This window comes from Engystomops pustulosus, chromosome 1, assembly GCF_040894005.1.
Source record: "Engystomops pustulosus chromosome 1, aEngPut4.maternal, whole genome shotgun sequence".
Lineage (NCBI taxonomy): Eukaryota > Metazoa > Chordata > Amphibia > Anura > Leptodactylidae > Engystomops > Engystomops pustulosus.
This window is the reverse complement of record NC_092411.1, coordinates 918,306-934,478: the sequence shown is the minus strand read 5'-3', so window position 1 is coordinate 934,478 and position 16,173 is coordinate 918,306. Positions and strand designations below refer to the sequence as shown.

The window sequence follows — 16,173 nt, the reverse complement described above, 5'->3', positions numbered from 1 at the left end:
TGATGATGATGATGGGCACTGGGTGTGGTCATGATGATGATGATGGGCACTGGGTGCGGTCATGATGATGATGATGATGATGGGCACTGGGTGCGGTCATGATGATGATGATGGGCACTGGGTGTGGTCATGATGATGATGATGATGATGATGGGCACTGGGTGCGGTCATGATGATGATGATGATGATGGGCACTGGGTGCGGTCATGATGATGATGATGATGATGGGCACTGGGTGCGGTCATGATGATGATGATGATGATGATGATGATGGGCACTGGGTGCGGTCATGATGATGATGATGGGCACTGGGTGCGGTCATGATGATGATGATGATGATGGGCACTGGGTGCGGTCATGATGATGATGATGATGATGGGCACTGGGTGCGGTCATGATGATGATGATGATGATGATGATGGGCACTGGGTGCGGTCATGATGATGATGATGATGGGCACTGGGTGCGGGGATGATGATGATGATGGGCTCTGGGTGCGGTCATGATGATGATGATGATGATGATGGGCTCTGGGTGCGGTCATGATGATGATGATGGGCACTGGGTGCGGTCATGATGATGATGATGGGCACTGGGTGCAGGGATGATGATGATGATGATGGGCACTGGGTGCAGGGATCATGATGATGATGGGCACTGGGTGCAGGGATGATGATGATGATGATGGGCACTGGGTGCGGTCATGATGATGATGATGATGGGCACTGGGTGCAGGGATGATGGGCACTGGGTGCAGGGATGATGGGCACTGGGTGCAGGGATGATGATGATGATGGGCACTGGGTGCAGGGATGATGATGATGATGGGCACTGGGTGCAGGGATGATGATGATGATGATGATGGGCACTGGGTGCAGGGATGATGATGATGATGATGATGGGCACTGGGTGCAGGGATGATGATGATGATGATGATGGGCACTGGGTGCAGGGATGACGATGATGATGGGCACTGGGTGCAGGGATGATGATGATGATGATGGGCACTGGGTGCAGGGATGATGATGATGATGATGGGCACTGGGTGCAGGGATGATGATGATGATGATGATGGGCACTGGGTGCAGGGATGATGATGATGATGATGATGGGCACTGGGTGCAGGGATGATGATGATGATGATGATGATGGGCACTGGGTGCAGGGATGATGATGATGATGATGGGCACTGGGTGCAGGGATGATGATGATGATGATGATGGGCACTGGGTGCAGGGATGATGATGATGATGATGGGCACTGGGTGCAGGGATGATGATGATGATGATGATGATGGGCACTGGGTGCAGGGATGATGATGATGATGGGCACTGGGTGCAGGGATGATGATGATGATGATGATGGGCACTGGGTGCAGGGATGATGATGATGATGATGATGATGATGATGGGCACTGGGTGCAGGGATGATGATGATGATGATGGGCACTGGGTGCAGGGATGATGATGATGATGATGGGCACTGGGTGCAGGGATGATGATGATGGGCACTGGGTGCAGGGATGATGATGATGATGGGCACTGGGTGCAGGGATGATGATGATGATGATGATGGGCACTGGGTGCAGGGATGATGATGATGATGATGATGGGCACTGGGTGCAGGGATGATGATGATGATGATGATGGGCACTGGGTGCAGGGATGATGATGATGATGATGGGCACTGGGTGCAGGGATGATGATGATGATGATGATGATGGGCACTGGGTGCAGGGATGATGATGATGATGATGATGATGGGCACTGGGTGCAGGGATGATGATGATGATGATGGTGGGCACTGGGTGCAGGGATGATGATGATGGGCACTGGGTGCAGGGATGATGATGATGATGATGATGATGATGGGCACTGGGTGCAGGGATGATGATGATGATGATGATGGGCACTGGGTGCAGGGATGATGATGATGATGATGGGCACTGGGTGCAGGGATGATGATGATGATGATGATGGGCACTGGGTGCAGGGATGATGATGATGATGATGGTGGGCACTGGGTGCAGGGATGATGATGATGATGATGATGGGCACTGGGTGCAGGGATGATGATGATGATGATGATGGGCACTGGGTGCAGGGATGATGATGATGATGATGATGATGGGCACTGGGTGCGGTCATGATGATGATGATGATGATGATGGGCACTGGGTGCAGGGATGATGATGATGATGATGGGCACTGGGTGCAGGGATGATGATGATGATGATGGTGGGCACTGGGTGCAGTGATGATGATGATCATGATGGGCACTGGGTGCAGGGATGATGATGATGATGATGATGGGCACTGGGTGCAGGGATGATGATGATGATGATGATGGGCACTGGGTGCAGGGATGATGATGATGATGATGATGATGATGGGCACTGGGTGCAGGGATGATGATGATGATGATGATGATGGGCACTGGGTGCAGGGATGATGATGATGATGGTGGGCACTGGGTGCAGGGATGATGATGATGATGATGATGATGATGGGCACTGGGTGCAGGGATGATGATGATGATGATGATGATGATGATGGGCACTGGGTGCGGTCATGATGATGATGATGGGCACTGGGTGCAGGGATGATGATGATGATGATGGGCACTGGGTGCAGGGATGATGATGATGATGATGATGATGATGGGCACTGGGTGCTGGGATGATGATGATGGGCACTGGGTGCTGGGATGATGATGATGGGCACTGGGTGCGGTCATGATGATGATGGGCACTGGGTGCGGTCATGATGATGATGGGCACTGGGTGCGGTCATGATGATGATGATGATGGTGGGCACTGGGTGCAGGGATGATGATGATGATGATGGTGGGCACTGGGTGCGGTCATGATGATGATGGGTGCTGGGATGATGATGATGATGATGATGATGGGCACTGGGTGCAGGGATGATGATGATGATGATGATGATGATGGGCGCTGGGTGCAGGGATGATGATGATGATGATGGTGGGCACTGGGTGCAGGGATGATGATGATGATGATGGATGCTGGTGACTCCTCCCTCTGACTCTGTGATGTCTTCCTCTTACTAGAGCAGGAGATGGAGAACTACCAGAAGGTTCGGGTGGAGGAGAAGGCGCTGGCTCCGGCCTTCCCTGCCCTTCCCCCGGATGTTATTGAGATGAAGGTGAAGGACGGCAGTAAGATCCGGAACCTGATGGGCTTCGCTATTGGGAGGATGGAGGTGGCGGAGGTGCGGCAGATGGTGTTCAGCGGCAGCGGCCGGGCCCTCGGTAAGACCATCACCTGCGTGGAGATCATGAAGAGGAGGGTGAAGGATCTCCACCAGATCACCCGGATCTTCTACACCCCCACCGAGGAGATCTGGGAGCCCATCGTGCCCGAGGTGGGGCTGGACCCCCTCACCGTGAAGAGGAACTGCCCCTCCATCTGTGTCCTGCTCAGCAAGGACCCCCTAGATGCCACCCAGGCCGGATACCAGGCCCCGGGGGACTACGAGTCCATGTGGATCCAAGAACTGAAAACAGAATCTAAAGGTCCAAAGAGGAGGAAACCGGCGCCGGGCAGGGGGGGGAAGCAGCTGCGCGGCTCCACAGGACGCAGGGGGGCCCCCAGGAAGGTGTAGGGGGGGGGGGCCCCAGGAAGGTGTAGGGGGGGGGCCCCAGGAAGGTGAAGGGTGACACAGTCGCGGAGGCTGCACGGCTCATTTCTTCTTTGTGTTTTGGGATAAGACGCGAAATCATGTGATCTGAGGCTCCTCCCACAATAAATGTCTATTTTATTACATGGTCGTGCTCCTCCTCTATAGTGATGTCACCAGTGATGTCATAACCCACCCCCAGGACAGGCAGTAGTGGCTGCACATACACCCGGCCACCAGAGAGCAGCGAGGCCTCATCTACTTCTCGTGCTGCTTGTTTCCTAATAGGCTCCGCCTCCTGTGTTATTCAAAGGGTCCTGGAAAATTCGGGTGGTCCCCATTGTTTTCTGTTCCTAATAATAATAATTCCTTTATTTATACAGCGCTGCACAGTCTAATCCCCTACCTGTGTGTTATATAGTGTGAGCAGTATTATAGTAGTTATATTCCTGTACATAGGGGGCAGTATTATAGTAGTTATATTCCTGTACATAGGGGGCAGTATTATAGTAGTTATATTCTTGTACATAGGGGGCAGTATTATAGTAGTTATATTCTTGTACATAGGGGGCAGTATTATAGTAGTTATATTCTTGTACATAGGGGGCAGTATTATAGTAGTTATATTCCTGTACATAGGGGGCAGTATTATAGTAGTTATATTCCTGTACATAGGGGGCAGTATTATAGTAGTTATATTCCTGTACATAGGGGGCAGTATTATAGTAGTTACATTCCAGTACATAGGGGCAGTATTATAGTAGTTATATTCCTGTACATAGGGGGCAGTATTATAGTAGTTATATTCTTGTACATAGGGGGCAGTATTATAGTAGTTATATTCTTGTACATAGGGGGCAGTATTATAGTAGTTATATTCTTGTACATAGGGGGCAGTATTATAGTAGTTATATTCTTGTACATAGGGGGCAGTATTATAGTAGTTATATTCTTGTACATAGGGGGCAGTATTATAGTAGTTATATTCTTGTACATAGGGGGCAGTATTATAGTAGTTATATTCCTGTACATAGGGGGCGGTATTATAGTAGTTATATTCCTGTACATAGGGGGCGGTATTATAGTAGTTATATTCTTGTACATAGGGGGCAGTATTATAGTAGTTATATTCTTGTACATAGGGGGCAGTATTATAGTAGTTATATTCCTGTACATAGGGGGCAGTATTATAGTAGTTATATCCCTGTACATAGGGGGCGGTATTATAGTAGTTATATTCTTGTACATAGGGGGCAGTATTATAGTAGTTATATTCCTGTACATAGGGGCAGTATTATAGGAGTTATATTCCTGTACATAGGGACAGTATTATAGTAGTTATATTCTTGTACATAGGGGGCAGTATTATAGTAGTTATATTCCTGTACATAGGGGGCAGTAGTATAGTAGTTATATTCCTGTACATAGGGGGCAGTATTATAGTAGTTAGATTCTTGTACATAGGGGGCAGTATTATAGTAGTTAGATTCTTGTACATAGGGGGCAGTATTATAGTAGTTATATTCTTGTACATAGGGGGCAGTATTATAGTAGTTATATTCTTGTACATAGGGGGCAGTATTATAGTAGTTATATTCTTGTACATAGGGGGCAGTATTATAGTAGTTATATTCTTGTACATAGGGGGCAGTATTATAGTAGTTATATTCCTGTACATAGGGGGCGGTATTATAGTAGTTATATTCCTGTACATAGGGGGCGGTATTATAGTAGTTATATTCTTGTACATAGGGGGCAGTATTATATTAGTTATATTCTTGTACATAGGGGGCAGTATTATAGTAGTTATATTCCTGTACATAGGGGGCAGTATTATAGTAGTTATATCCCTGTACATAGGGGGCGGTATTATAGTAGTTATATTCTTGTACATAGGGGGCAGTATTATAGTAGTTATATTCCTGTACATAGGGGCAGTATTATAGGAGTTATATTCCTGTACATAGGGACAGTATTATAGTAGTTATATTCTTGTACATAGGGGGCAGTATTATAGTAGTTATATTCCTGTACATAGGGGGCAGTAGTATAGTAGTTATATTCCTGTACATAGGGGGCAGTATTATAGTAGTTAGATTCTTGTACATAGGGGGCAGTATTATAGTAGTTAGATTCTTGTACATAGGGGGCAGTATTATAGTAGTTATATTCTTGTACATAGGGGCAGTATTATAGTAGTTATATTCCTGTACATAGGGGGCAGTATTATAGTAGTTATATTCCTGTACATAGGGGGCAGTATTATAGGAGTTATATTCCTGTACATAGGGACAGTATTATAGTAGTTATATTCCTGTACATAGGGGGCAGTATTATAGTAGTTATATTCCTGTACATAGGGGGCAGTATTATAGTAGTTATATTCTTGTACATAGGGGGCAGTATTATAGTAGTTATATCCCTGTACATAGGGGCAGTATTATAGTAGTTATATTCTTGTACATAGGGGCAGTATTATAGTAGCTATATTCCTGTACATAGGGGGCAGTATTATAGTAGTTATATTCCTGTACATAGGGGGCAGTATTATAGTAGTTATATTCTTGAACATAGGGGGCAGTATTATAGTAGTTATATTCCTGTACATAGGGGGCAGTATTATAGTAGTTATATTCTTGTACATAGGGGGCAGTATTATAGTAGTTATATTCCTGTACATAGGGGGCAGTATTATAGTAGTTATATTCCTGTACATAGGGGGCAGTATTATAGTAGTTATATTCTTGTACATAGGGGGCAGTATTATAGTAGTTATATTCCTGTACATAGGGGGCAGTATTATAGTAGTTATATTCTTGTACATAGGGGGCAGTATTATAGTAGTTATATTCCTGTACATAGGGGGCAGTATTATAGTAGTTATATTCCTGTACATAGAGGACAGTATTATAGTAGTTATATTCTTGTACATAGGGGGCAGTATTATAGTAGTTATATTCTTGTACATAGGGGGCAGTATTATAGTAGTTATATTCCTGTACATAGGGGGCAGTATTATAGTAGTTATATTCTTGTACATAGGGGGCAGTATTATAGTAGTTATATTCCTGTACATAGGGGGCAGTATTATAGTAGTTATATTCTTGTACATAGGGAGCAGTATTATAGTAGTTATATCCCTGTACATAGGGGGCAGTATTATAGTAGTTATATTCTTGTACATAGGGGGCAGTATTATAGTAGTTATATTCCTGTACATAGGGGGCAGTATTATAGTAGTTATATTCCTGTACATAGGGGGCAGTATTATAGTAGTTATATTCCTGTACATAGGGGGCAGTATTATAGTAGTTATATTCTTGTACATAGGGGGCAGTATTATAGTAGTTATATTCCTGTACATAGGGGGCAGTATTATAGTAGTTATATTCCTGTACATAGGGGGCAGTATTATAGTAGTTATATTCTTGTACATAGGGGGCAGTATTATAGTAGTTATATTCTTGTACATAGGAGGCAGTATTATAGTAGTTATATTCCTGTACATAGGGGGCAGTATTATAGTAGTTATATTCCTGTACATAGGGGGCAGTATTATAGTAGTTATATTCCTGTATATAGGGGGCAGTATTATAGTAGTTATATTCCTGTACATAGGGGGCAGTATTATAGTAGTTATATTCCTGTACATAGGGGGCAGTATTATAGTAGTTATATTCCTGTACATAGGGGGCAGTATTATAGTAGTTATATTCCTGTACATAGGGGGCAGTATTATAGTAGTTATATCCCTGTACATAGGGGGCAGTATTATAGTAGTTATATTCCTGTATATAGGGGGCAGTATTATAGTAGTTATATTCTTGAACATAGGGGGCAGTATTATAGTAGTTATATTCCTGTACATAGGGGGCAGTATTATAGTAGTTATATTCTTGTACATAGGGGGCAGTATTATAGTAATTATATTCTTGTACATAGGGAGCAGTATTATAGTAGTTATATTCCTGTACATAGGGGGCTGTATTATAGTAGTTATATTCCTGTACATAGGGGGCAGTATTATAGTAGTTATATTCTTGTACATAGGGGGCAGTATTATAGTAATTATATTCTTGTACATAGGGAGCAGTATTATAGTAGTTATATTCCTGTACATAGGGGGCTGTATTATAGTAGTTATATTCCTGTACATAGGGGGCAGTATTATAGTAGTTATATTCTTGTACATAGAGGGCAGTATTATAGTAGTTATATTCCTGTACATAGGGGGCAGTATTATAGTAGTTATATTCCTGTACATAGAGGACAGTATTATAGTAGTTATATTCTTGTACATAGGGGGCAGTATTATAGTAGTTATATTCTTGTACATAGGGGGCAGTATTATAGTAGTTATATTCTTGTACATAGGAGACAGTATTATAGTAGTTATATTCTTGTACATAGGGGGCAGTATTATAGTAGTTATATTCTTGTACATAGGGGGCAGTATTATAGTAGTTATATTCCTGTACATAGAGGACAGTATTATAGTAGTTATATTCCTGTACATAGGGGGCAGTATTATAGTAGTTATATTCCTGTACATAGGGGGCAGTATTATAGTAGTTATATTCTTGTACATAGGGGGCAGTATTATAGTAGTTATATTCCTGTACATAGGGGGCAGTATTATAGTAGTTATATTCCTGTACATAGGGGGCAGTATTATAGTAGTTATATTCTTGTACATAGGGGGCAGTATTATAGTAATTATATTCTTGTACATAGGGGGCAGTATTATAGTAGTTATATTCTTGTACATAGGGGGCAGTATTATAGTAATTATATTCTTGTACATAGGGAGCAGTATTATAGTAGTTATATTCCTGTACATAGGGGGCTGTATTATAGTAGTTATATTCCTGTACATAGGGGGCAGTATTATAGTAGTTATATTCTTGTACATAGAGGGCAGTATTATAGTAGTTATATTCCTGTACATAGGGGGCAGTATTATAGTAGTTATATTCCTGTACATAGAGGACAGTATTATAGTAGTTATATTCTTGTACATAGGGGGCAGTATTATAGTAGTTATATTCTTGTACATAGGGGGCAGTATTATAGTAGTTATATTCTTGTACATAGGAGACAGTATTATAGTAGTTATATTCTTGTACATAGGGGGCAGTATTATAGTAGTTATATTCTTGTACATAGGGGGCAGTATTATAGTAGTTATATTCCTGTACATAGAGGACAGTATTATAGTAGTTATATTCCTGTACATAGGGGGCAGTATTATAGTAGTTATATTCCTGTACATAGGGGGCAGTATTATAGTAGTTATATTCTTGTACATAGGGGGCAGTATTATAGTAGTTATATTCCTGTACATAGGGGGCAGTATTATAGTAGTTATATTCCTGTACATAGGGGGCAGTATTATAGTAGTTATATTCTTGTACATAGGAGGCAGTATTATAGTAGTTATATTCCTGTACATAGGGGGCAGTATTATAGTAGTTATATTCTTGTACATAGGGTGCAGTATTATAGTAGTTATATTCCTGTACATAGGGGGCAGTATTATAGTAGTTATATCCCTGTACATAGGGGGCAGTATTATAGTAGTTATATTCCTGTACATAGGGGGCAGTATTATAGTAGTTATATTCTTGTACATAGGGGGCAGTATTATAGTAGTTATATTCCTGTACATAGGGGGCAGTATTATAGTAGTTATATTCTTGTACATAGGAGGCAGTATTATAGTAGTTATATTCCTGTACATAGGGGGCAGTATTATAGTAGTTATATCCCTGTACATAGGGGGCAGTATTATAGTAGTTATATTCTTGTACATAGGGGGCAGTATTATAGTAGTTATATTCTTGTACATAGGGGGCAGTATTATAGTAGTTATATTCCTGTACATAGGGGGCAGTATTATAGTAGTTATATCCCTGTACATAGGGGCAGTATTATAGTAGTTATATTCCTGTACATAGGGGGCAGTATTATAGTAGTTATATTCCTGTACATAGGGGGCAGTATTATAGTAGTTATATTCCTGTACATAGGGGGCAGTATTATAGTAGTTATATTCCTGTACATAGGGGGCAGTATTATAGTAGTTATATTCCTGTACATAGGGAGCAGTATTATAGTAGTTATATTCTTGTACATAGGGGGCAGTATTATAGTAGTTATATTCCTGTACATAGGGGGCAGTATTATAGTAGTTATATTCCTGTACATAGGGAGCAGTATTATAGTAGTTATATTCTTGTACATAGGGGGCAGTATTATAGTAGTTATATTCTTGTACATAGGGGGCAGTATTATAGTAGTTATATTCTTGTACATAGGGGGCAGTATTATAGTAGTTATATTCTTGTACATAGGGGGCAGTATTATAGTAGTTATATTCTTGTACATAGGGGGCAGTATTATAGTAGTTATATACTTGTACATAGGGGGCAGTATTATAGTAGTTATATACTTGTACATAGGGGGCAGTATTATAGTAGTTATATACTTGTACATAGGGGGCAGTATTAAAGTAGTTATATACTTGTACATAGGGGGCAGTATTATAGTAGGTATATTCCTGCACATAGGGGGCAGTATTATAGTAGGTATATTCCTGTAGATATGGGGCAGTATTATAGTAGTTATATTCCTGTACATAGGGGGCAGTATTATAGTAGTTATATTCTTGTACATAGGGGGCAGTATTATAGTAGTTATATTCCTGTACATAGGGGGCAGTATTATAGTAGTTATATTCCTGTACATAGGGGGCAGTATTATAGTAGTTATATTCCTGTATATAGGGGACAGTATTATAGTAGTTATATTCCTGTACATAGGAGGCAGTATTATAGTAGTTATATTCCTGTACATAGGAGGCAGTATTATAGTAGTTATATTCCTGTACATAGGGGGCAGTATTATAGTAGTTATATTCCTGTATATAGGGGGCAGTATTATAGTAGTTATATTCCTGTATATAGGGGGCAGTATTATAGTAGTTATATTCTTGTACATAGGGGGCAGGATTATAGTAGTTATATTCTTGTACATAGGGGGCAGGATTATAGTAGTTATATTCCTGTACATAGGAGGCAGTATTATAGTAGTTATATTCCTGTACATAGGGGGCAGTATTATAGTAGTTATATTCCTGTACATAGGGGGCAGTATTATAGTAGTTATATTCCTGTATATAGGGGGCAGTATTATAGTAGTTATATTCTTGTACATAGGGGGCAGTATTATAGTAGTTATATTCCTGTACATAGGGGGCAGTATTATAGTAGTTATATTCCTGTATATAGGGGGCAGTATTATAGTAGTTATATTCTTGTACATAGGGGGCAGGATTATAGTAGTTATATTCCTGTATATAGGGGACAGTATTATAGTAGTTATATTCCTGTACATAGGAGGCAGTATTATAGTAGTTATATTCCTGTACATAGGAGGCAGTATTATAGTAGTTATATTCCTGTACATAGGGGGCAGTATTATAGTAGTTATATTCCTGTATATAGGGGGCAGTATTATAGTAGTTATATTCCTGTACATAGGGGGCAGTATTATAGTAGTTATATTCCTGTATATAGGGGGCAGTATTATAGTAGTTATATTCTTGTACATAGGGGGCAGTATTATAGTAGTTATATTCCTGTACATAGGGGGCAGTATTATAGTAGTTATATCCCTGTACATAGGGGGCAGTATTATAGTAGTTATATTCCTGTATATAGGGGGCAGTATTATAGTAGTTATATTCTTGAACATAGGGGGCAGTATTATAGTAGTTATATTCCTGTACATAGAAGGGAAGTATTATAGTAGTTATATTCCTGTACATAGGGGGCAGTATTATAGTAGTTATATTCCTGTACATATGGGGCAGTATTATAGTATATATATTCCTGTACATAAGGGGCAGTATTATAGTAGTTATATTCCTGTACATAGGAGGCAGTATTATAGTAGTTATATCCCTGTACATAGGGGGCAGTATTATAGTAGTTATATTCTTGTACATAGGGGGCAGTATTATAGTAGTTATATTCCTGTACATAGGGAGCAGTATTATAGTAGTTATATTCTTGTACATAGGGGGCAGTATTTTAGTAGTTATATTCTTGTACATAGGGGCAGTATTATAGTAGTTATATTCCTGTACATAGGGGGCAGTATTATAGTAGTTATATTCCTGTACATAGGAGGCAGTATTATAGTAGTTATATCCCTGTACATAGGGGGCAGTATTATAGTAGTTATATTCTTGTACATAGGGGGCAGTATTATAGTAGTTATATTCTTGTACATAGGGGGCAGTATTATAGTAGTTATATTCCTGTACATAGGGGGCAGTATTATAGTAGTTATATTCTTGTACATAGGGGGCAGTATTATAGTAGTTATATTCCTGTACATAGGGGCAGTATTATAGTAGTTATATTCCTGTACATAGGGAGCAGTATTATAGTAGTTATATCCCTGTACATAGGGGGCAGTATTATAGTAGTTATATTCCTGTACATAGAGGGCAGTATTATAGTAGTTATATTCTTGTACATAGGGGGCAGTATTATAGTAGTTATATTCCTGTACATAGGGGGCAGTATTATAGTAGTTATATTCTTGTACATAGGGGCAGTATTATAGTAGTTATATTCTTGTACATAGGGGGCAGTATTATAGTAGTTATATTCCTGTACATAGGGGGCAGTATTATAGTAGTTATATTCCTGTACATAGGGGCAGTATTATAGTAGTTATATTCTTGTACATAGGGGGCAGTATTATAGTAGTTATATTCCTGTACATAGGGGCAGGATTATAGTAGTTATATTCCTGTACATAGGGGGCAGTATTATAGTAGTTATATTCCTGTACATAGGAGGCAGTATTATAGTAGTTATATTCCTGTACATAGGGGGCAGTATTATAGCAGTACCTCTGGTGTAGCAGAGCTGAGTGGAGCTGTCACTTTTCCTGTGTTATATGTAGGTCGCCCCCGGGACCCTCCTTTTGGTGCAGACGCGGGGGTCTCGTGCTTCTTCCACTTTGATGTCTCATTCTCTTTGAACGCTCTTATTAGTCGTCACTTAGGTCCCAGACGGTTTCTATTAATTGTGTTCCCTCCGTCTCATCCCGAGCACCAATTAAACCCAGCGCCTCCTCATCACATGAGAACCCAACATCCTCACTGCTGCAGCCTCGTTACAGTGTAGCACTGGGAAGGTAACCTGTCCTTATAGGGGTAACATAACTGATAAATACAGCGCCCCTACTGGTCAAAGGTTGTGTTTGGTATTGCAGTCCCATGTACAGTAATAGAGCCGCAGTACCAAGAACATCCACAGTTATCACTGTGTTATCTGTGGTGTTACATAGGACTGCAGGACACATCTACTACATGATCTGTACTCAGAGATATCACTGTGTTATCTGTGGTGTTACATAGGACTGCAGGTCACATCTACTACATGATCTGTACTCAGAGATATCACTGTGTTATCTGTGGTGTTACATAGGACTGCAGGACACATCTACTACATGATCTGTACTCAGAGATATCACTGTGTTATCTGTGGTGTTACATAGGACTGCAGGTCACATCTACTACATGATCTGTACTCAGAGATTTCACTGTGTTATCTGTGGTGTTACATAGGACTGCAGGTCACATCTACTACATGATCTGTACTCAGAGATATCACTGTGTTATCTGTGGTGTTACATAGGACTGCAGGACACATCTACTACATGATCTGTACTCAGAGATATCACTGTGTTATCTGTGGTGTTACATAGGACTGCAGGACACATCTACTACATGATCTGTACTCAGAGATATCACTGTGTTATCTGTGCTGTTACATAGGACTGCAGGACACATCTACTACATGATCTGTGCTCAGAGAGATATCACTGTGTTATCTGTGGTGTTACATAGGACTGCAGGACACATCTACTACATGATCTGTACTCAGAGATATCACTGTGTTATCTGTGCTGTTACATAGGACTGCAGGACACATCTACTACATGACCTGTACTCAGAGATATCACTGTGTTATCTGTGGTGTTACATGGGACTGCAGGACACATCTACTACATGATCTGTACCCAGAGATATCACTGTGTTATCTGTGGTGTTACATAGGACTGCAGGACACATCTACTACATGATCTGTACTCAGAGATATCACTGTGTTATCTGTGGTGTTACATAGGACTGCAGGACACATCTACTACATGATCTGTACTCAGAGATATCACTGTGTTATCTGTGGTGTTACATAGGACTGCAGGACACATCTACTACATGATCTGTACTCAGAGATATCACTGTGTTATCTGTGGTGTTACATAGGACTGCAGGACACATCTACTACACGATCTGTACTCAGAGATATCACTGTGTTATCTGTGGTGTTACATAGGACTGCAGGACACATCTACTACATGATCTGTACTCAGAGATATCACTGTGTTATCTGTGGTGTTACATGGGACTGCAGGACACATCTACTACATGATCTGTACTCAGAGATATCACTGTGTTATCTGTGGTGTTACATAGGACTGCAGGTCACATCTACTACATGATCTGTACTCAGAGATATCACTGTGTTATCTGTGCTGTTACATAGGACTGCAGGACACATCTACTACATGATCTGTACTCAGAGATATCACTGTGTTATCTGTGGTGTTACATAGGACTGCAGGACACATCTACTACATGATCTGTACTCAGAGATATCACTGTGTTATCTGTGGTGTTACATAGGACTGCAGGACACATCTACTACATGATCTGTACTCAGAGATATCACTGTGTTATCTGTGGTGTTACATAGGACTGCAGGACACATCTACTACACGATCTGTACTCAGAGATATCACTGTGTTATCTGTGGTGTTACATAGGACTGCAGGACACATCTACTACATGATCTGTACTCAGAGATATCACTGTGTTATCTGTGGTGTTACATAGGACTGCAGGACACATCTACTACATGATCTGTACTCAGAGATATCACTGTGTTATCTGTGGTGTTACATAGGACTGCAGGACACATCTACTACATGATCTGTACTCAGAGATATCACTGTGTTATCTGTGGTGTTACATAGGACTGCAGGACACATCTGCTACATGATCTGTACTCAGAGATATCACTGTGTTATCTGTGGTGTTACATAGGACTGCAGGACACATCTACTACATGATCTGTACTCAGAGATATCACTGTGTTATCTGTGCTGTTACATAGGACTGCAGGACACATCTACTACATGATCTGTACTCAGAGATATCACTGTGTTATCTGTGGTGTTACATAGGACTGCAGGACACATCTACTACATGATCTGTACTCAGAGATATCACTGTGTTATCTGTGCTGTTACATAGGACTGCAGGGCACATCTACTACATGATCTGTACTCAGAGATATCACTGTGTTATCTGTGCTGTTACATAGGACTGCAGGGCACATCTACTACATGATCTGTACTCAGAGATATCACTGTGTTATCTGTGGTGTTACATGGGACTGCAGGACACATCTACTACATGATCTGTACTCAGAGAGATATCACTGTGTTATCTGTGGTGTTACATAGGACTGCAGGACACATCTACTACATGATCTGTACTCAGAGATATCACTGTGTTATCTGTGGTGTTACATAGGACTGCAGGTCACATCTACTACATGATCTGTACTCAGAGATATCACTGTGTTATCTGTGGTGTTACATAGGACTGCAGGTCACATCTACTACATGATCTGTACTCAGAGATATCACTGTGTTATCTGTGCTGTTACATAGGACTGCATGACACATCTACTACATGATCTGTACTCAGAGATATCACTGTGTTATCTGTGGTGTTACATAGGACTGCAGGACACATCTACTACATGATCTGTACTCAGAGATATCACTGTGTTATCTGTGCTGTTACATAGGACTGCAGGTCACATCTACTACATGATCTGTACTCAGAGATATCACTGTGTTATCTGTGGTGTTACATAGGACTGCAGGACACATCTACTACATGATCTGTACTCAGAGATATCACTGTGTTATCTGTGGTGTTACATGGGACTGCAGGACACATCTACTACATGATCTGTACTCAGAGATATCACTGTGTTATCTGTGGTGTTACATAGGACTGCAGGACACATCTACTACATGATCTGTACTCAGAGATATCACTGTGTTATCTGTGGTGTTACATGGGACTGCAGGACACATCTACTACATGATCTGTACTCAGAGATATCACTGTGTTATCTGTGGTGTTACATGGGACTGCAGGACACATCTACTACATGATCTGTACTCAGAGATATCACTGTGTTATCTGTGGTGTTACATAGGACTGCAGGACACATCTACTACATGATCTGTACTCAGAGATATCACTGTGTTATCTGTGGTGTTACATGGGACTGCAGGACACATCTACTACATGATCTGTACTCAGAGATATCACTGTGTTATCTGTGGTGTTACATAGGACTGCAGGACA

General features: G+C 41.1%; 1 protein-coding gene across 1 annotated transcript in view; it reads left to right on the top strand.

Annotated features, from left to right (window-relative positions):
* The window catches only part of RPP25L (ribonuclease P/MRP subunit p25 like), a 49,921-nt gene extending 46,134 nt beyond the window's left edge, over positions 1 to 3,787 (top strand). The window contains exon 2 of the mRNA XM_072154991.1: positions 3,073 to 3,787. Within this exon, the coding sequence (XP_072011092.1) occupies positions 3,081 to 3,626 (546 nt within the window). The 5' untranslated portion in view covers positions 3,073 to 3,080 and the 3' untranslated portion in view covers positions 3,627 to 3,787. The remainder of the gene's footprint in view (positions 1 to 3,072) is intronic.
* The last annotated feature ends 12,386 nt before the right edge of the window (positions 3,788 to 16,173 follow it).